This window comes from Colletotrichum acutatum (genome assembly GCF_030867785.1).
Source record: "Colletotrichum acutatum strain CBS 112980 chromosome Unknown BDZ83scaffold_27, whole genome shotgun sequence".
NCBI lineage: Eukaryota > Fungi > Ascomycota > Sordariomycetes > Glomerellales > Glomerellaceae > Colletotrichum > Colletotrichum acutatum.
The window spans coordinates 54,679-74,578 of NW_026849021.1; the positions used below are offsets into that span (position 1 = coordinate 54,679).

General features: G+C 49.5%; 8 protein-coding genes across 8 annotated transcripts; 4 read left to right on the forward strand and 4 right to left on the reverse strand.

The window, feature by feature from the left end:
* Positions 1 to 885: 885 nt before the first annotated feature.
* Positions 886 to 3,474, forward strand: BDZ83DRAFT_649860 (uncharacterized protein; the record flags this gene model as incomplete). The annotated part of the gene is made up of 2 exons (XM_060510321.1): positions 886 to 2,062; positions 2,954 to 3,474. 2 exons carry the CDS (start codon positions 886 to 888, stop codon positions 3,472 to 3,474), a joined length of 1,698 nt encoding a protein of 565 aa, XP_060367071.1.
* Positions 3,475 to 3,796: 322 nt separating this feature from the next.
* BDZ83DRAFT_613952 (uncharacterized protein) lies at positions 3,797 to 4,660 on the reverse strand. The gene has a single exon (XM_060507788.1). It carries the CDS (start codon positions 4,571 to 4,573, stop codon positions 3,827 to 3,829), a length of 747 nt encoding a protein of 248 aa, XP_060367072.1. The 5' UTR covers positions 4,574 to 4,660; the 3' UTR covers positions 3,797 to 3,826.
* On the forward strand, positions 4,608 to 5,067 carry BDZ83DRAFT_613953 (uncharacterized protein). The gene has a single exon (XM_060507789.1). It carries the CDS (start codon positions 4,722 to 4,724, stop codon positions 5,061 to 5,063), a length of 342 nt encoding a protein of 113 aa, XP_060367073.1. The 5' UTR covers positions 4,608 to 4,721; the 3' UTR covers positions 5,064 to 5,067.
* Positions 5,068 to 6,417: 1,350 nt separating this feature from the next.
* On the reverse strand, positions 6,418 to 7,213 carry BDZ83DRAFT_649862 (uncharacterized protein; the record flags this gene model as incomplete). The annotated part of the gene is made up of 3 exons (XM_060510322.1): positions 6,418 to 6,448; positions 6,471 to 6,489; positions 6,811 to 7,213. 3 exons carry the CDS (start codon positions 7,211 to 7,213, stop codon positions 6,418 to 6,420), a joined length of 453 nt encoding a protein of 150 aa, XP_060367074.1.
* Positions 7,214 to 8,632: 1,419 nt separating this feature from the next.
* On the reverse strand, positions 8,633 to 10,759 carry BDZ83DRAFT_226336 (uncharacterized protein). The gene is made up of 7 exons (XM_060501773.1): positions 10,416 to 10,759; positions 10,028 to 10,327; positions 9,952 to 9,961; positions 9,662 to 9,866; positions 9,346 to 9,576; positions 9,009 to 9,159; positions 8,633 to 8,910 (listed from the first exon to the last, which is right to left on the reverse strand). The coding sequence occupies exons 1-7, from the start codon at positions 10,589 to 10,591 to the stop codon at positions 8,802 to 8,804; spliced, it is 1,182 nt and encodes a 393-aa protein (XP_060367075.1). The 5' UTR covers positions 10,592 to 10,759; the 3' UTR covers positions 8,633 to 8,801.
* A 591-nt stretch (positions 10,760 to 11,350) lies between these two features.
* Positions 11,351 to 14,431, forward strand: BDZ83DRAFT_573334 (uncharacterized protein; the record flags this gene model as incomplete). Its single annotated transcript, XM_060504606.1, has 2 exons — positions 11,351 to 13,845; positions 13,933 to 14,431. 2 exons carry the CDS (start codon positions 11,351 to 11,353, stop codon positions 14,429 to 14,431), a joined length of 2,994 nt encoding a protein of 997 aa, XP_060367076.1.
* An 840-nt stretch (positions 14,432 to 15,271) lies between these two features.
* BDZ83DRAFT_613961 (FAD binding domain-containing protein) lies at positions 15,272 to 17,391 on the forward strand. The gene has a single exon (XM_060507790.1). The coding sequence runs from the start codon at positions 15,549 to 15,551 to the stop codon at positions 17,265 to 17,267; it is 1,719 nt and encodes a 572-aa protein (XP_060367077.1). The 5' UTR covers positions 15,272 to 15,548; the 3' UTR covers positions 17,268 to 17,391.
* BDZ83DRAFT_772287 (peptidase S8/S53 domain-containing protein) lies at positions 17,379 to 19,280 on the reverse strand (the record flags this gene model as incomplete). The annotated part of the gene is made up of 2 exons (XM_060515379.1): positions 17,379 to 18,665; positions 18,717 to 19,280. The coding sequence occupies 2 exons, from the start codon at positions 19,278 to 19,280 to the stop codon at positions 17,379 to 17,381; spliced, it is 1,851 nt and encodes a 616-aa protein (XP_060367078.1).
* Between the last annotated feature and the right edge of the window lie 620 nt (positions 19,281 to 19,900).

Consider the following 19,900-nt stretch of genomic DNA (forward strand, 5'->3'; position numbering starts at 1 on the left):
AGGGTCCGGGTCTTGCAGTGGCTCTGCGGCGAACGGCGGCGGTAAAGAGCCCCCCCCCCCCACACGATACACCCGGCAGCACGCTTGTCTCTCCTACTTACGTAAGGCAGTCCAAAAAAAGCCCGGCCGATGAAGTTTCTGCTGATTTCTTTTTCTTGGTGTCGTTCTAGAAATTTTCTGACGCTGCAGGTCGGGCCATTTCCAATTGTCATTATGTCATCCCGAGCCGACTTCGAATCCCCGTCACTCGGCGTTCCCCGAGTCTTTTTGCTTCATCCGAGGCACGTGGGCTCTTGCAGCAACTTCACCAAGTATCTGACTCGAGAGACTGCATAAGTGCAGTTCTGAGTCTTGAGTCTTGGAAAGTGGCTGCCGCACACTTATACACTTAGTTTATCGCAGGATGTCCAACATGTTCTCTGTCTCGGCCGGGTTGGTGACATCTCTCGGCCGAAATGGGAACTAGATATTTTTCTTCATCACTCACCCCACCCGTGTGTATCTCAACTCCACACAACCATGGACCCTATAAGGATCGAAGGATCACGGTTAGTATACGTGAATATCGATGGCGATTCACGCTTTCTCGAATTTCATGAACGGAGATGAAGCACAGGAGACAACGTATGTGTACTTGTCCGTAATTCGGCCGAAGAACCAGCCACCAAACACTTCTGAGCAAGCCAGCGCCATAAAGCAGCATTACCTAAGCGTACTAAGCAGCGTTCATCCGACCGCGGTGCTCCGCGATAGAGCATATTGACCCCGTGTAAGTCAGTAAGACCAGCTGGCTCCAGAATGAGTGCAATGTGACCAGAATATATAAGGTCACTATACATCCGCATACCCTGTGTAAGATCATCCCAATTTCCGGTTGCCTCAGTCATGATGGAGCTCTCAAACACCATAGCATCAAAGAAACTCATCGTCATCCTTGGTGGCTCCTATGGCGGTCTATCTACAGCCCACTACCTTCTCAAACATGCTGTCCCAGCTCTACCAAACGCAAAAGACTACAAGATAGTCATCATCAGTCCCTCCGCAGAAGTCATGTGCCGGCCTGCATGCCCTCGCGCAATGATATCTGACGACATGTTTCCCCAAGACAAGCTCTTCGTCGACATACCCAGCATCTTCAAACAGTACGACAATGAGAAGTTTTTGTTCATTCAAGGAACCGCAGCAAGTCTCAATCATGGTGAAAAAATGGTATCTGCCGCACAGAAAGGCAAGGGCGATCCGATCACTCTCTCCTATCACGCCCTAATAATTGCTACCGGCGCATCTACTCCCTCACCTCTCCTCGGTCTCAACAGCGACTCTGAGAGCCTACGAAAGAGCTGGGCAGATTTTCGTAAGGGCTTGCCGCAGGTCAAAAGCATTGTGGTCGTGGGCGGAGGGCCAGCGGGTGTCGAGACCGCCGGCGAGCTGGGCGAATACCTAAACGGCCGAAAAGCCCGACGACCAAAGGTCCCCATTACCCTGGTCTCATCTACGCCTGAACTCCTTCCCACGCTTCGTCCTACTATTGCCCGTAAAGCAGAAGGCTATCTCTCTCAGGTCGGAGTCACTGTGCTGAAGGGGACTCGGGTAAAGGATGTAGTGCCTGCTGAATCTGAGTTCACAGGAGTGACGACAAATACGACCATCACTTTGGACAGCGGAAAGACGATTGCGACCGATCTTTACATCCCCGCAACTGGTACACGACCGAATACGAGCTTCATCGACCATGCGCTGCTGCTCCCAGATGGACGAGTCAATACCAACCCCCTAACACTCCGAGTTGATTCAGCTGGACCCCGCGTCTACGCCATCGGCGATGCGTCTTCGTTCGCCAGGCCTGCTATTCACAATATTTTAAGTGCCGTTCCAGTCATGTGCGCCAACATCAAACGGGACCTTCTACTAGCTTCCGATAGACCGGAGAGTGCTAGTAATAAGGATAGACTATTCGAGGAGGACTTCCGTGAGACTCAGTTGGTTCCGGTTGGAAAGAGCAAGGGAGTTGGTGCTGCCATGGGGTATCAGCTGCCCAGCTTCATGGTTTGGATGATCAAAGGTCGGGATTATTGGTTGTGGACGACGGGGAATCTTTGGAGTGGGAGGCAGTGGGCTAAGGAATTTTGACTACTAGATCATATTCGAATCCGTGGTGTTTCCTCTTTTCCTTCTTTCCATCAATAGGTCCATGTTTTATTTTGTATGTAAGCTTGATACTGGCCGATAGGTGAATTAGCAATCTCCAAGATCTCTCTAATCTCCTCATGTCAATCATGTGTCACACTGATCCAGGTCTCATAATCATTGTAAGATATCCAACGGCAAGCAGATCCTCGCGTTGATCAAAAGGTTTGAGTGGCATTCTGACCAGAATGAAACTGAAACATCCTCCAAGACTGCACAAGTGAAGGGGTGAGCATACATGGTTTGTGTATTGAATAATGCGGTGTCACTGTTCATGCTCTCATCAAAGTACTAAGTTGTTGAGGTGGTCTAGATCACTTGGGCGGACTTGGCAAGGTTTGTCCAACGTATGAATCAAAGATGTTTGTGACTTGGCGGTCCATCTTCAAAGGGCAGTAGGTCTCATCCACATTCCTGCTATAATGTGGAATACCTTAAGCATGATGTTGTGTTCACGAAGTCATTTCCTTGACCATTGTACAGAAAAGCTCAATGAGAAGCCCCGATCGACCCTTGCATATACTTCCTTCCTTTGTTGGCGACTAAAAGCTGAAGATTGGACCGACATTCACGTAATTGCCTTGCTGTGATAGGTGAAGATGGCGCCAGGGGCCTGAGGCGGAAAAGTAGAGGGCATCGTGAGGTTGTGATGTGGATACAGAGGCGGTTGGTCGCATACTCATCTGCCCAACATAAAATACCACCCTTCATCCCGCACAAGTGAATCTTCTCTCTTTTCCCTCCACCTCAAACCTCACTATCACAGGCACCGTCGAGGAGGTCCTCAAGGAGCTTCGCACCATCAACCCCAACTACGACCAGGATTTCGGCATTACCACTCTCACTTCCACCGAGGCCATCGACGCCGTCACCCAGGCCGACGATACCTTTAAGGACGGCCCCGTCAACTGCGCCGGCTACGACGATTCCGACCGCAAGCGCCTCGCCCAGGGTGCTCGCTACCTTCTCGACGTCAAGGGCAAGCCCACCCGCGGCCCTGATCCCGGGAGCTGTGGCCGTGCCAGCTGTAGCTGGAACTCTGCCATCTATTGGTGCAACATGGCAAGCAGATGCTTCTTTCTAGTGTTTTTTGATATCAAGAACGAGACTGACAGTGTGGGAACAATACAGGACAGCAAGGCGAAGACCCTCAACTCCTTCAAGGAGATCTCCGATGGCGCCTACTACGTCATTGAGAAGTGTTACCGTGGTGTTGGCACTTTCGTCAGCGGTCGCGCCTTCCACAAGGACAACTGGACCGTCGTCGGCCGCTGGGATCGTTGCTAGGTGGTTTCAAAGGCCCCTGCCTTGGTGACTCATACCTGGACTTGAGAGATGAACGCGGTTTCAAGGTTCACCGCTCAAGGGCGTCAATATACGCCAGCTTGATCATTTATTGGTGCGTTTCGGAATCAGCAATAGGAAGGATGCTGGAGAGACCAGTCACTACGAGTACCTTACTCAAATAAATGTTCAAAAGACACATGATGCTTTCAGTTCACTTTGCATGTTTCTCACGAAGGTCTCATCACAAAAACCGGAGTTCACTAATACAAGAACCTGGCCCGTGTCTATCTATGATGTCTGAATTTCGGCAGGTCTGCAAATTGCCATGGCACTTATGTTGGAACCAAGTTGTCTATCTTCTGGGTTTCCGTCGATACTTCACATCTATAATCTTGCCCTCATCCTTGAACCACCTCCGAACTCCCAGAGGCTCTTGTCGACAGGTTAAAACAAGCTTGAAATATCGATCCGCGGACAGCTTTTTGCCCTCAGTTAGGGCGACTAGTCCTCTGATGGCATTGAACGCATCATGTCTTGCATCCCAGTTCACGTAATGATAGATTTCATCGAGAACGCAAATTACTTGACTTTCTTTGGGGAGCTGATTCATCAACGTAACAAACACCTTAATCAATCTTTGAAGATTAAAGCTTTTGATATCAGCCCATTTAGCATGCCGAATGAATGATAGGTCGCAATTGATATTCCTGCCCATCATCTCGTCGAGAAGTTGACACACAAGACCGGCCATCATCCCTCTTGAGTGGCATGGCTTGGATGGATCCTTATACTCGACCAGCCCCTGAATGTCGCAGAACCAACCAATGACGATCGTCGACGGTTCCCTTATGAAGCCTGGATTTGCCATTATCTTCGCGGCCAAATGCCTTGCCGCTCCGAGAGTGTCGTAGTCCTCTCTAGCGTTGATGAGTAAACGACAGGTTCTCTTTTTTGCGTTCATGAACGACTTGTACAGATGGCAAGCGGTAATAATCTCCAAGGTCTCCTTTTGCTTCTTGTTCAAACTGTCGCCAAGTTCATATTGCGTATTTGCCTCCGAGGGAAAAAGGAATGGATCATATGCAAGATAACGGAACATCCGGCTTTCCTTCGTCTCAGCCTTTATATTTCGCGCCTCTTCTTCGTCGGCCTCTTCTTCGTCGGCCTCTTCTTCGTCGGTCTCTTCTTCGTCGGCCTCTTCGTCCTCAGTCTCCCCGGCTGCAGCCCCTTCGGTTGATTGTCTTCCAATGTCTGGCGATTCCAGATCCGAATCTTGTGGCCCAGCGTCATTTAAGTCTGCCGTATCGATAGGTGAATATTGCGCCTGCGCCCAGTACTCGGGAAAGGGCTTTGGTGCCGCGCCGTGGGGAAGAACAGGCGGGGGCTGTGGACGCCAATCGTCGGGTACTGCGTTGGGTGGTGTTGGAGGTGACGGAGGCGGATTTTTGGGTGGGGTTGGTATTTTGGGTCTCTCACGCCTTGAATCCATTTCAATTAATGGGAAAACCTGTGTCCCAAATAAAGCCGCACGAGATTTTGCTTTGTTCGTGGTTCGTACTTCTCAGAAAGCGAGAGGAACTGGGGAGTAATGGGATATGGAAGATGAATAGTTGCCTCAGCTTCACAGGACCCTTCTCCTCTGCTCATTTATGACAGTTTCCCGAGTTAGGGAACGCCAAGATTGTCGAATAAAGGAGGCTGAACAGAGTGTCAGAAGTGAGCGAAGACAGTGGCACAGACAAAGATAATTGAACAGAGAAAGTCATTATGACAGGGTTAACCAGACAAAGCTGACAAACTCAATATCTGCATCAAAGAACCGTGTTCGATTTCATTTCAATGACATTGGGGCAGTTCGGGAGTCTATACTTGGCCTTTACCGACTCTCACCTGCTAATTTTGAAGAGCTGCTCGACAAAGGTGTTCACCAACCGAGTTGGCCAAGCGCGACTTCGGAAATAAAGATGAGTCAAACGATCAAGGATTTGCTGTTCAAATTCTTCCGAGGATCAAAAACCTAAATCCGGCCTGGATCAAAACAAGAAAGACTAACAGTACTGATACGTGGTTTTCCCAATCCCTGGCATCTCCATGCTATGGCTGCTAATCACGCCTCCTTGGTACAATAGCCAACCATACTGGGACGTGATAGACTTCGTTCTCGGCTGCTGAGGTGAGATTATGTGTGATAGATGAAATCCGGATTATTCGGTTACTTTCAGGGGTGAGCGGGTGAGAATATGATGCCGGCCAATCTATGAGTATACCATTTGGGCCCATTCATATTGCTGCTACTGCTTCACTATGTACTATTTCTGCCCTTCCCGTGTCTCCCAAAGCATGATTTTCGATTATTGACTCGGTAGTGGATTGCCTCGCGAGGGGAGGAAACATGGTATTAGCGATAGGAGTCATGAGAATAGTGGCGATGAGAGATCAAGTGGCAAATCACTTCGTCACCCGCTTGAGGGAGTCTACCAAGGATATGATGGTTTTTTAACAATCTCGTTTGTTATGCACTCTTTCTGATTGTAGCTTGGGCTAAATACTACTTGAGACAAACTCGCAGGACTATCATACTTCAAGATGATCATTTAATGTCTGTTCTGGCGTCTCCATCGCAAACTATGCTATTGCAGATGCGGAAGTATTTTCAACGACTTCACTTCATATTGTAAAATTGGAAGTAGTTGACCAAGTAGGATATACAAAATACCTAGTACGATGAGGGAAAGATGTAAGTATCCACGAAGCCGTTACATACATTCTGTTTGATTTGTGCCATAATCTCTCATATTGATACGGCCACGAGTAAAGATATAATAAGAATGTAATTTCCAACTTTGCTAACTAGATGCTATCAATATGGATATAGGATACACACCCGGAAGGCACTCCACTACGCAAACCCATCAATCACTTCTAATGACACGCATTGGCGTTCTACCCATCCACGATGTTGTCCTCAAAGTATCTGCGGTCGTCGAAGTACTTACTGATCTGCATAGCTCTGCACTGGCACGTTAAAACGAGTTTGAATGACACCAGCCCCCCGACTTTATTTTTGCCGGCGCTGACAGCTGCTTAATAGTGTAATACATTTCCTTTGAAAGGTGATCTGTCTTGTATTGGTCTATCTCGTCGATCGCACATATCACACCAGCTTCTTGGTCAAGATATTTCATCAGGGCACTGAAGAGGTCGCATAAGGCTTCGATCTCGCGGTTCATGAGACGCTTAGTAAAGTCGGCCTCTCGTAACAATGAGGCTTTTGGCTCGTACTCGGGAACTTTCTTAGGAATCTCCCGCAAAAGCTGATTAAAAAGACTACTTTACACATCTTTCCTCTTGGAGATTCTTGAAGTTTTATTTCATCCTCATTCGTTCGATTCGGGAAAGGGATGGAACAGAACCATTCGATCGTGATGACGTTGCGCTCCCACGCATCATCGTTATTATTCTTCCATTCCGCAGCCAGATGGGTCATTGGCGAGGTTTGCCCGGTGGGAGCTTTTGCGTGCGAGTAGTCGGGATTGGCTTTGGGGTCCTTCTTAAGGTTCACGAGAATCATGCCGCCCGTCGTTTTCCGCTGAAAGAGTCGCTGATCAAATGCTTCTTCTTTCATCTTCGTTTCTTTTCGCTTTCGTTCTTCACTGATGCCCTGCCAGAGATCGCTACTGAGGGCGTTTTGATTCCATGCTGAAAGTTCGTCCTTCAAAATTTCGTGATACTTTGCCATTTCCTTTTCAGCTCCTCAAATACGAAAGGTAGTTCCATGCCAGAACGGCCGGTCAATGTGTTAATAAATTTTGCCATGTTGGGAGGTGAAATAGATGGTTTGTAAGGAGTAAATGAGCTATTGTCAACGATGTTGGTAGTAGCTGCGGTAAGTATTGAATGTGTTTATGGCGTCTAATACGCGAGGAAAAGTTGCACATTTGTGTAAATCGCAAGTTCGACTGTCCGAATGGTCGCCCGGTCTGGACTAAAGTCAAGAAGAAAACACTCGAACAGTGAAGGTTGTGTGGGAAGGGAGGTGTAGAGAACCTGAATGATGAACACACAATGGCAAGAGAAAACGGGCGAATACATGCAGGTAAGGTAGAGTGAGATATTACAGTAGAGGAAGGTGAGTGTGCAGGGAAGAATCAGTCGCGAAAGACCAGGCAGAGAACAGCGACAACCTCAGGTAAAGAAGATGGGTCTGAGAAATACACATATATTCGATTGCATCTTAAGGGATCACAAAGCTCCTGGGCCATCACTAGAACTTTGAACAGACGGCCTACAGTGTTAACTCATCAGTTATCGTGAACAAGCTTGAAGGGAAAGGGATGCGGCGGCTGCCTGTGTGTTGTTATTCGAATATTCAATGGGATTTCACCTTCTATCCATGTACTAGATTGCTCAGTTTCATCACGGGTGGCCCAAGGTGCCGATGATGAGATTATAGCTTTGATGGATTTCAGCAAGATATGGCATCATTGTCAAAAAGAACTCACGATCACCATTTTCAGCCGTGTTACTTAAACTGGCTGGATCACTAATGTGTTATGGAATTAGTAACTAAGATGCACAGATGCAGCTAAATGAAAAGCACATGTCCGCATGGTTAGTGCTGACCCTCGAGATCAAGCTTCTTGTCAAATTGGTAAGTATCTGAGTGCCGCCACCTAAATTTCTATCAGGCGTCGTCGTGACCATTCATCTGACCATCCATCCCAGAGTCCTAGTATGCCATGGACATGTTTGATATCGTCCACTTTGCTGATTCATCTGAGCCCGTGCTGCCACCCAAGTCGACGATGTTGTTGTAGCCAAAATGCTCCGCCATACCCAAAGCTTTATTCTGACAAGTTGTGAGAAGTTTGAAAATCTGCGGTCCAGTGGAAAGCTTCTCAGCCAACCTTGCCAGCTTCCCCATGACTACTTTCGTGTCGCTCTCCAGAGCTCGCGTCTCGTACAAGACAATTTCATCGACTATACATAATAAGATACTCCCCTGAGGAAGCTGCTCTACTAGTCCGACAAAGACCGAACACAGAGTCGTCGGTTTGAGCTGCTCCACATGCCGCCACTTGGACTCGTACATGAATGATAAGTCGACCTCTACGCCACTGTCAATCATTCTTTCGAGAAGCTGACCGACGAGGCTTGTCATCATTCTGCTGGGGCAGGGATCTGTTCTAGCATTATTGCCTGCCACGAGGGCTGGCTTATGCTCCGCGCAAAACCAATTGATGACGTAGAACGGCGTCGAGGGATCCCCTGCAGCTATGAAGCTTTCCGTCGCCTGGGCAGCTACAAGACTGAGCGGTGAGATACCGTCAACGGCAGCGGTGTCGTCTCCTCCATTGACGAGAAGACAGCTTGATGACGTTGTATTCGTCATGAATGACTTGAAACTTTCGTGTCGTATTAGGGTGGCTGCTTTGGCTTTTTGTTTGTCGGTCAGTCTGTTGCCAAGACGAATCTGAGTGGCCACGTCCCGTAAAACAAGATTTGGGTCGTAATGGAGAGATTCAAGTAATCACTTTTGTGCCTTTTTAGCCTCCGCTCGTCGTTCGTCGGCATTTGCCCGCGTGTTCATGGATATCGATGTCCCGGGAAGGATGTGGGTTGCGTTCACCATGTCGTAAGCCGAGATTCGTGGTTGTGGGGAACTGGATTGCTGATCAGATTGTTCTGCATGAATTCGCGTTAGCTTAACGCATGAAATATCTGTCCAAGAGGGGAAGGATGAATGCAAAAGTGGAGGGGCAAGGGGGAACAAAGAATATGACCAGGAGAGTGAACATAAGAGATTAAGGAACAAAGGGGCGAACGATACGGGTGTTCAACATGCAGGGAAAGATCGGAGAGCTTGGGTACCTAAACCTAGATTCGTCTCCAGTAGTTTGAAAAATCGTTGGAAAAAAGGGGCCAATGTCTTCGATTGTTGATTCATGTCAGAAAGAAGGCGGATGCTCTCATGTGTTTCTTGAGCGTGACATTGCTGGGCTTCGTCTCTGAACGCTCTGACCTTAGTTCTGACGTTCTCGATACTTCTCTGGAGACCTTCTTGGTATGCTCCCTGCTTGAGCCAAGCATGGGTCAAGTTTTCTAGATGATTACTTAGTTTCTAAGTCATAGCCTGCTTGGTAAAGAGCATTGTTGATTAGTATCTGGGATTCGGAAGGCAACCTACTGAGCCTGCTGTTGAGAAAGAATTGCATAACATGAGTGAGTGCTTCTAAGACCGCTCGGAACAACTCAAAGCTTCTTTTGTCAAGACGGTGGCCTCCCATGTTCCGATACATCGCCATGTACTGCCTTGAACTTTCCATCATATCTGGAATTTGTGCCAAGAACTCGAAGATGATCTCCGGGGTGTTGGAGTAGGTCGAGGCAGCCTGGTCTATCGTTAATATAAAGCCTTCCTTGCGTACATCACCGGAAATACAAGCTAAGACATATCCCAATGAAAAGCTTGAATACCCCACAGATGCTGGTCAAATGACGTGTGAGCGCAAGTTTGCATGAAGTTGGCGGGAGTCGCTCATGTCAACCTAACCTTGCTCCGTAATCTCCCATCGGCAACAAATTCAACCAAGCTTCCAGAGACTCTGAATGCCTCCCAATTCTGTCAATAAAGACCATTCTTTTACTCTCCAGGTTTGGGCTACTTTTCCAATGATCTGCAGTCCTCTCAACCTCGGTCAAAACTTGAGACCAACTGCAGCGTCGCAACTCCATTACCGTGTCGAGTGGGATGTGAGCTGCGCTTTTCTTTTTCGCAAGTTTCTGTTCCACTGGCGTCATTAAGGCAAAAAGTCGTTCCTTTTCTCCATCCGCCTGTTCCCACATCGCTGTGCTAGAGTTGATGAAGAACCTGTTAGTTGGCCAGCCTTACATGCATCGAAGATACGCATGTATTGAAACAGAGAGTGGCAAGCCCCTACCTCGCATCTTTCAGCTTCCATGCTTCATCTGCAGATATGAAACTTCCAGTTTGCTCGCTATACACTGGGAGTGGCTGTCCCGGTGGACAGATTTGATTCTCGGTGAATGATACCGCCTCTTTTTGAGGGTAGCGATCCCTGGAAAGGAGGAATGAATCTCTTTGGGCACCATCCATAGCTTGAAGTTGACAAACATGAGAATCTTGGAGATAGACTGTGAGTAGCTATCAGAATGAAAGAACTCGTCCTGCGTACATCACATCATCTCCGAGAGAAGGCTAGGGATGAATTTGAGTGCAGGACATGTGGCAGTTATTTCCGACACCCAAGCTGCAAAGAGTCACTGTTGCCTCAATAGCCGCCGAATATTACATGACTGCATGGTGATATCAAATTTTATTGGTTGTGCGTAATTTGACCGACGAATTTCAAGCAGGCTGGAGGCAGGCTGGAGGCAAGCTGTGACCCTCCAACTATCTAGCGTGATACGTTACATACAGAGGACGATAGTGCTTCTGAGAATCAGCCAACGAGGGCCTCTCATTCCTCTGTACCTATCGGTGGCATTTCCATCGCCACTAAAAGTCGGTATTGAATGGATACAGGCAGTGCGGAAAGAGATGACACCGAAGCCCCTTGCTGACTGAGAGCCCACCGTAAGACCGTTACTTTACCAAGTGCGGCGGTGCTTTCCTACACATTTACAATCCGGTATTGTTCTATCGCCCCGTCGTACTTAAAACGACGCTGTCATCCAGGGGATTTCTGCCCCTCTAGACCCTTCCTTCTACGGCTTTCTCATCCCCATTGGTCTCTGCTCAATCTACCTGAATATGCCGCCAGAACTATCGCAAGCAGCACGAGAAGATTCTCTCATTGAAACGTACAGGAACTTCCAACAAAAAGATGGCGAGAAAACTTCAGAGGCCAATGAAATGTCGGAGTCTATCTGTGGTTTCGAGAGTGAGAATGTCGACCCGACGAGCCAGAAAGCCGATACTCCGAGTTCTGAACAAGGTGGTCACTTGCCAGCTGAGCAAGAGGAGTTGCCTCCAGAAGACACACTGAAAGAGGAAGAAGGCGAGGTGATGAGAGCGGTCCATAGAGCGGCATTTCCGGATGCGATAGAGGTGCGTCATGTATTCGAAGAGGAGAAAGAATCCGGCCGAATGAGAATGCGATATCATCAAGCATCTTTGCATCATACATTTACCAACTTGCGGATTGAAGATCTTGAGCGCGGCCTGAAGGAGCTGAAAGCTGCTTTTGAGAATCGCGATGACACTTGGGAAGCCCCGAAGAAGACTAAGTTTCCCATTCATCGACATGAACTGCGAAGGTCATACGCAAATCAATTTCGCATCACGCGGCTGACGGCCATACTACATTGCGCGCAGCAACCAGCTCTAGAAGTTCAAGTTACCGAAAGAACCCCATCTACTCTTTTGACCTCGGAAAATGAATCGCAGAGTCTATCTCACCAAACAATTGAGAATGATGAAGGCGTATCGTTGAAGAGCAGTTCCCTGAAGACCCCGGAGCGTCTGCGAATCAGGTCGTGGTCTCTTCTGTCACATCTCGAGAAAATAACTGGACGAGCTATAATGGGTCTTGCACAATCGACTATGATTGACGGCATCAAGGTGCATAGCGGCGTCGCATTTCTCCGGCCATTCAAATTCTTCGCTGAGCACCACGATGTGATCAAGAAGAGCCAGGCTGAAATGGAAGCTTGGATACATACTGGCACACCCAAGCACCGAAGGAGGTCTCACGAGCAAGCGAACGAGTCTATCCGCGAAAGTTCGACTCAGCATGACTTTGATGACAAGAACCTCGTGGAAGATTTGAAGCTGCTTGTCCGCTTTCTTGACAACGACCTGAAGTCCACATTCGACCTGCGCCAAAAGGTCAAGGATGGAACGGCGCTTGAAATAGAGTATGACGATCTTTGGCATCTCTTTGCGCGGGGAGACATCGTCATTACGACTTCTGACCCCAATCAAGCTTATCGAGTCATCAATATGGCGGGTGGTCGTGAGCCACTGCAGTATGAAGCTAGGTACCCGCGCAGTGACGTGGAAAAGCCTGTTCCTGTAGACGGCTTTGTTCTGGACTGCTTGAGCTTTGGATCCGATGGCACCGCATACATCCCAAAACTACAGAGACTCCCCATCCATCGATTTCATGGAAAACGATTGATTACTTCTTTACCCGTCTATCCTTTACGGTTCGACCCGAAGCACAATGTATTGCGAGCCGAATTCGAAGCTATGGGCACGAGGTTTCTGGACCTGACTCGAGAAACAAGTTGCCACAAGCTGGCTCGTGGCAAGACACTCGATGAGCCATCTCATGACTTAGACAACCAAGTCATAGTCGATATGCGCCTCGCAATGACGGCTAAAGCTGAGTGGAGGATGAAGACCAGCATATCGTCGGAAGAGCTTACACGAAGGGACAAAAGGGAGACTATTGAAGGATCCTGGTGTTATCATCGTGAACCAGGTTGTTGTGGCGGCGATGTCATTTTTAATGACCTCGTATACGATGAAGAGAACGCTGCCGCCTTCGGTCAGAAACTGACTAGGATGTTAGGTCCACTGCAGGGAAAAGATCTGACACAGGAAGATTTGATGTTAATGCAGCCCTACGTCTACGCCTTCGTTCTCCGATCTAGACAGTGGGCAACAATCTGGACAACAGACCTGAAAGAAGTTGTGTTCGAGAATAACTTCAACGACCTCGTCATTTCTGAAAACCACAAGGAGACCGTCAGGGCACTGGTAAGAACGCACGAGAACAAGCGGGCCGCGGAAGCATCTCCTGGCGTCGCACGTAGCGTTGGAACAGCGTTGGACCTTGTCAAGGGCAAAGGGGCTGGCCTTGTCATTCTTTTCCACGGCCCGCCTGGCGTAGGGAAGACCTCCACGGCTGAGTGCGTTGCTGATGACACCCATCGACCTCTCTTCCCCATTACGTGCGGCGATATTGGAGAGACGGCGGCCGAGGTCGAGACCAACTTGCAATACAGCTTCAAGCTTGCACATAAATGGGGTTGCGTGCTATTGCTGGACGAAGCTGACATCTTCCTCGCGAAGAGAGTTCGAGACAACATCCGTCACAATGCTGTGATGAGCGTATTCCTTCGCACACTTGAGTACTACGCGGGAATCTTGTTTCTTACCTCGAACCGTGTTGGAGCAATTGACCCAGCTTTCAAGTCAAGGATTCAGATGTCTCTCTCATACAACGATCTGGATCTCCTAGTGACTCTCAAGATTTACGAAAAGTTCATCAAAAGAGCCAAAGAAGAGCAGCACAGTACGGGCACCCAGAACTTCAAGATCAAAGAGAAGGAGATCATGAGTTTTGCCGAAAAGCACTACAACCGACTTGAGCTCGAAGGACGATATACGTGGAATGGAAGGTATCTTCGTTTCCCACTCGGCCAGCTTTCGAGTGATGTCTTTCAATGTCTAGAATCGCCAAGATTACTGACTATTGTATGATGTAGACAAATCCGGAACGCTTTTCAAACAGCCATCGCTCTGGTCGAGTACCAATACATATCAAAAGAGGCAGACGAGCCCAAGCCCAGTCTTGGCAAGAAGCAGTTCAAAAAGGTTGCAAAGGGTTTCAAAGAATTCGATAACTATCTCATCAATGTGAACGGAGCGACGGAGGCAGACGATGCTAGACGCGATGGCTGGCGACATGATATTCGAAAGACCGTATCCTCGCCGATGCCGTACAAGTCCACCCAGGCTGGTCGCATTCAGCAGGGCTCGAAACATCCTGCGCGAAACCTCGAGTCTGAAGACAGCTCCGAGACAGGGAATGAATCTGACGAGGATTCGGAGAACGATACCAAAGATGGAAGAGCATCAGAGAAAAATGCTACCCCCAGCACTGTTGCAGGTCAATCTCTTGCTGCTGCTGGAGCGTCCGTTGACATGGAACAGTACCAACAATTTCTCAAGTTCCAAAAGATGATGTCCGGTGGTGGTAAATGACAGTTAGAAACTGCAGAGAGCATACGAATGACTAGGAAAGTAAAAGTAGTAACAACAAGGACTAGACTTTGAGCTTCATCTACGGGTTCCACGCGGTGACCTTAAGATTGATCCTACCGTGAAGCTGTCAGGACACACACGGGGAATACTTGATCTGCCAATTCGATTACCGAGCAATATCTGCTTGACATCGTTGAGTTTGCGCACTTAATATTGTGGCCACGTGAACTGCCATGCGGGCCATGAGGCAAACGAACGCAGGCACCACCTGCAACACAGCCATACAGCTCGACTGTGCTGCAACCACATGACATTCGCAGATCTCAAAGCTTTCAACAAACTAGGCTCTCAGCTGCGCAGTTGGTTTTGGCCAAGAGTTTGTTGGAACCCTTACTTCTGCAAGTCATTCGATTCCCCTGAAAACAGCACCTCGCAAGAAGGCCCAGCAGACGCCTTATTCGGGTCGCCTCGTCAGCGTAAGCAAAGCATTGGCCAGTAAGCGGGAATGCGGCATAACCGAAGTGATGCCTGGCTACCTATCAGAAAGTGGACATGGTTGGTACATTTCAGCCGCGGCCCAAAACATCAGATATGCTCGGATCAGGCTAGCGTGTCTTATGCCAGCTCCACGCCACGGCTCTTTCGACAACGCTCGTAAACGCACCTGCGCGGCCCGGCCCCTAGACTATGCAGCGTAAGCCGGTGTGATAGTCAGCCACTCCGAAGACTGAGGGCCGAACTGGTTGCAGCAGTTACTCGTCGGAATGCAGAAGGCTATCAAGGCTGGCTGAATAGTCTGTCTGGCTTGGTGATGGGACTCGGCGTCAGACTGCTGACCATCTTGTCTTTGATTACACCAATCAACGTCTGTCATTCACGTAGAAAGCCTACGATCAACTGTTGCACAGGTTTGTTCGGTTGAAGACAACTCTGCGGCTGAGCACCATGTAGCCTGCCTTGGGGTTTTCCGTGTAGATGGGGGCCTCGCATGTGATGCTGATTGTGTCCTATTTATTACTGTTGGCTGCCTTGTTCCTGCTGGATCCTTTGCAACTCTGCTTTTTCTAAGAGACACTTCTCGAATTCTTACTTTGTTTCCTCATACAAAATCTCAATCATGGTTCGCATTGAAGATTTCGAGGGTATGCAGTACTCTAGGGTGGGAGACGAGTCTGGGATGCAGGAATACGCTTTCTTCAACCAGCAATATGCAACCTCAACATATCAGAAAGACCACGACATGAACCCCGATCTCATAGTGCGACCTCAGAACGACCAAGATGTCATCAGAGCGGTCAACTGGGCCAGGGAGAACAAGGTCGCCGTTGCCGTCAAGAGCGGAGGCCACCAGTACAGCGGAGCCTCGTCCACAAGCGGCAAGAACATCCAGATTGACTTGGGTAACACATACAAGGATCTGATGATCTTGAAGCCCAAGCAGCCCATTGCAGACGACCGCACACTTGTTTATATTGGCGTCAGCATCACTATGATGGACCTCAATAAGTACCTCAAGCAGACGAAGCTTTTTGTTCCCACTGGTCAGTGTGCGTACGTCGGTGTGGGAGGTCACGGCCAGACTGGCGGTTACGGGCAGTTGGGCCGAAGTTTCGGCCTCTTTGGAGACAGCATCAGAACCATCCGCATGGTGTGCCACGACGGTGTCATCCGCGACATCACCAAGGAGAACAACCCCGAGATGTTCTATGCCATTCTTGGTGGCAGCCCAGGAAACTTCGGCGTCATCACTCACTACATCGTTGAGGTGTACAAGTCTAGCAGCTATCTTGGTACCGTCGCTGGACCCAACGGCTTCAAGGGACCTCACGGCATCAAGGCACTCTGGCTCTACTCCAAAGAAGTTCTTACCACGCTTCTCAATGCCATTGCCGAGATGGCTGACGACCCTACATTCCCCCGCGGCTTTGACCTCTGTGTCAGTGTCATCAGCACAGACTTCCCCATGTCGACCCTGTTCAAGGAGCTCAAGGATGCCAACGTCTGGCAGCGCATCCAGGACCGCATCAAGAATGCGCTCGAAGACGACTTCCTGGAGTTGCTCAACGGCAGATTTCCAGCCTCGATCATCCTATATGCGCAGTGGTGCCCAACCAGCAAAGAGGACAAGTACGACGCCAATGTCGATGCCTGGTTCGGCAAGTTCCGAGAGCTCAAGAGCCTGTTGGAAGACTTCTCGCTTCAGTTTGGAGAGTTCGACATGGAGATGTCGGATATGACTGGGCAGTGGATCTTCCCCAGAGCGCGAGAGTTTGACCTTCCCTACGTCAAGCGGACATACTCGACCAACTCCACAAGCCTTACTAAGGACAAGTGGGTTGATGCCGTGGTTGACCGCATTGACCTCATCTACAACCCTGAACAGTACCTCAAGGGACATGAGGGTGAGAAGGATTACGAGCGCTTCATGCGATGTAAGCTGTCGGTTCAAATCCAGTGCTTCGGAGGCAAGAACTCGCGCTTCTTCGTCAACAGAGACAACGGCACATCTTACAGCTGGAGAGACTCGTCTGTTGTCCAGACTTTGGACTGCTTCCACGAGCCCGATGAAGATTCAAGAAAGCTGGCTCAATCATGGCAAGCCAAGAACGATCAGATTATGAACGGACCTGACAGCCCGTTCAGCAAGAAGGACAGACGTCTTCTCTGGGGATCATATGGTGATTGGAACTTGGGTGATGAGAAGATCTGGAAGTGCTACTACGAAGATGAGGAAAAGTACAGGCGACTTGGAAAAGCCAGAGCACTCGCTGATCCCAACGGAACGTTTACTGCGAATCCATTCGCAATTACTGCAGTCAACAACGCAAAGTTGTGAATGGAGCTTTGTTCTGCAGTAGAGACTGGTCTGGGCGCAAAATTTGTATGTTAAGATTGGGTTCAAATTTGTACCTCAAATTGTTTGTAGTCTAAAATTGCATAATTCCCATCACATTGCCATCCTCAGCGCCAACATCTTGCCAATATCCGGGCTCCCCAAGCCAGTGACAGCGTCCCAGCCAGCCACCGAGGGCCAACTCGCGTTCGGCACGAGCTTTGCTCCGAACTCAGGCGGGAACTTTTGCGTACCAAAACCTGTTGTGCCAGTGCAGCCTACGGACTGCCCAGCAGACACGTCGTTGATGGCTTGCAACCCAGCGCCATATAGCCATGGATTGATGAATCCCATTGGTGGCTTGCCCGCCTGGATGAGAGCGGCGTTGACCATGCCCACCATGCCTGCCCAGATTGGAGCGGCAGCGCTAGTACCTTGGAAGCCACCTAGTTGGCCGCCCGTCACGAATGTGAGGTTGAAGCTCTGGGCACTCACGTCTGGGAAGCCTCGGCCTGATGCGTTGAAAAGGCCGTTGAACTGGTTTCCAATTGTGTTCTTCAGGTACGCCGGCACAACTTGCTCTTGATATGCCGGTCTGGCGAACTTGTCCGAGAATCCACCGCTCGAGAAGTCGCTGGCCCGCTCAGGCGCGATACCCCTTACCCCGCCGACTCCAGTGACAAAGGGGCACGATGCGGGAAAGACGGCATTGAACCGCGTGCTGTTGGTACCGTCATTTGTGACACAGGTGTTGCCCGGTCCAGAGTCTCCCGACGCGGCGAACATCGTAACGCCCCTGGCCCCGAGTGCGCCGAACTGATCACAAATCTGCTGAACATAGCCGTCCGGAAGGGACTGCTCGTTCTCACCGAAACTAGTGGTGATCGTGTGAGGAAGCTTGTCGTCGGGTAGCTTGAGCATCGCGTCTAACCAGATCAACCAAGGTTCCGTCGTGTCCCCAGGCTGTCCGCCTAGTTCGAGCTTGATTGGTCCGTCTCCCGCCACGGCGGTGACAATATTGGGTACCGGATTGGATAATGAAGCCGTATATTGAACGTCGAAGTTGAGCTCCGCGTTTGAGAACTTGTTCTGAGCCTGATCGGTTGTGCCATTGTTGATACTAAGGAAAGAAAACTTTACTCCCGTTGACGGTTGATCGACGTTCTTGGCAAACAGGGCAAAGTCGTCAAATTTGGCGACCTGGTTCTGCGAGGCGTAAATCCCAAGACCGCGGGCCGGACTGACGTTCATTTTGGCAGGAACATTGTACAGGGCTCGTATGCAGTTCGGCGTAATCGTCCTATTACACGTAGGATCGACTTGCGCTTGCGATGCGGGCGGCGTAATCCTATCTACCTGTGCCGTGTAAAGAAGTTTCGGGTTCACGCCAGCTAATGATCTCTTCACCTTCCGAAGCTCATCGCTGGGGGCGCCGTCATCAATAGGTGTAACCACTGCCTGTTCTTGATGCATCATTGGGTGAGAGCAGAATCTTGTGGACGGGGTGATCAACGAGATCCTGTTCTTCAACCCCAAGGGTAGTGAGTACTGCAACGTCCGCAGCACCTCCTTGCCGCTGTCAATGTTTCGAAACCATCTAAAGTCTGCATCGAGCAGACTATTCGCCTTCTTCACCGTCGTCTGCACTTTGATCCAATGATTGTCGCTCGCAATATCGGCCCCTGTTGCGTTCCCGTGTTCCTGAAGCCAGTTTGTAATAATATCTCGTGACTCTGTATCGGGGTTGAGAAGTGCTTGTGCCTCCTCTCTAGAGAGGTGCCTGCCGTAAAGCTCATGTCCCGGCGTCGAGACACTGTAGAGGGCCCGCTCCACATGCCCGCTTCTATCGGCTGCGATGGATATGCTGAATCGATGATTTGGATCTGCGGGACGAGAGAGTGTCCAACCTGATGGTGGATCTCTACTATACTCTACTTGTATTGAGCCAACTCTCGAAGCGATGGCAAACGGCCCGATGAAGGAAAGGACTGTAGACGCCGCAAGAAGGACAAGCATCTTGAAAATCGAGTTCGTGCCCCAGGCACTAGACTATTAGGCAAAAATAAACAGCAAAAAAGGAAAGGAACAGGTCAAAGACTTGCAGATAGATGAAGGCGTTGCGTAGGGTATTAGGGGAGGAAGTAGTAACAAGACCTTGAGACGTCGTTGGTATTGCAACTGGCCGGCCGTATGAACTACATAGCCGCCTGATCCATTCGGCACTTGACTAGCGAGCAGTTCGAGTCAATTATCGAAACATAGCCTAAAGCTAAAGATGCGGGCGTCAACACGGTCGAAACTTGTCTGGGTACGGGTCCACCTGATGTCGCAGCATGTTCTCTGTGGTCGAGGGTCACATCGTTAGTCAGTTTCAGGTTTCCGAGGCGACGGTCTTTTCACCAGCATCCCGCCTCCGGTCACTTGAAAACTCCGGATTCATCGGGTCTCTGCCCCTCGTCTTACGACCCCATCGCAGAATCGGTTGCTCTGTCGATTCGAAGAACATAGGGCCCGAAATGTTGGCTCCAGCTCAACTGTACTTGGAGTATGCCCAAAGTGTGCTGATGTTTGAGGGATCATGACTTGATGAAGAACTCTCCGGCTCTCGTAGACTTTACACAGCCTTCGTCAGGTCT

What these genes read in the sequence shown, in the direction of transcription:
- BDZ83DRAFT_613961 (XM_060507790.1), top strand. Translation starts at nt 15,549, where the DNA reads ATGGTTCGCATTGAAGATTTCGAGGGTATGCAGTACTCTAGGGTGGGA.
- BDZ83DRAFT_226336 (XM_060501773.1), bottom strand. Translation starts at nt 10,591, where the DNA reads ATGGATGGTGCCCAAAGAGATTCATTCCTCCTTTCCAGGGATCGCTAC. An exon ending in GGAGACGAATCTAGGTTTAG is followed by an intron (nt 9,160 to 9,345) that starts GTACCCAAGCTC and finishes GAATTCATGCAG; the next exon opens with AACAATCTGATCAGCAATCC. An exon ending in GAGGCTAAAAAGGCACAAAA is followed by an intron (nt 8,911 to 9,008) that starts GTGATTACTTGA and finishes ACAAACAAAAAG; the next exon opens with CCAAAGCAGCCACCCTAATA.
- BDZ83DRAFT_613952 (XM_060507788.1), bottom strand. Translation starts at nt 4,573, where the DNA reads ATGTTCCGTTATCTTGCATATGATCCATTCCTTTTTCCCTCGGAGGCA.
- BDZ83DRAFT_613953 (XM_060507789.1), top strand. Translation starts at nt 4,722, where the DNA reads ATGTCTGGCGATTCCAGATCCGAATCTTGTGGCCCAGCGTCATTTAAG.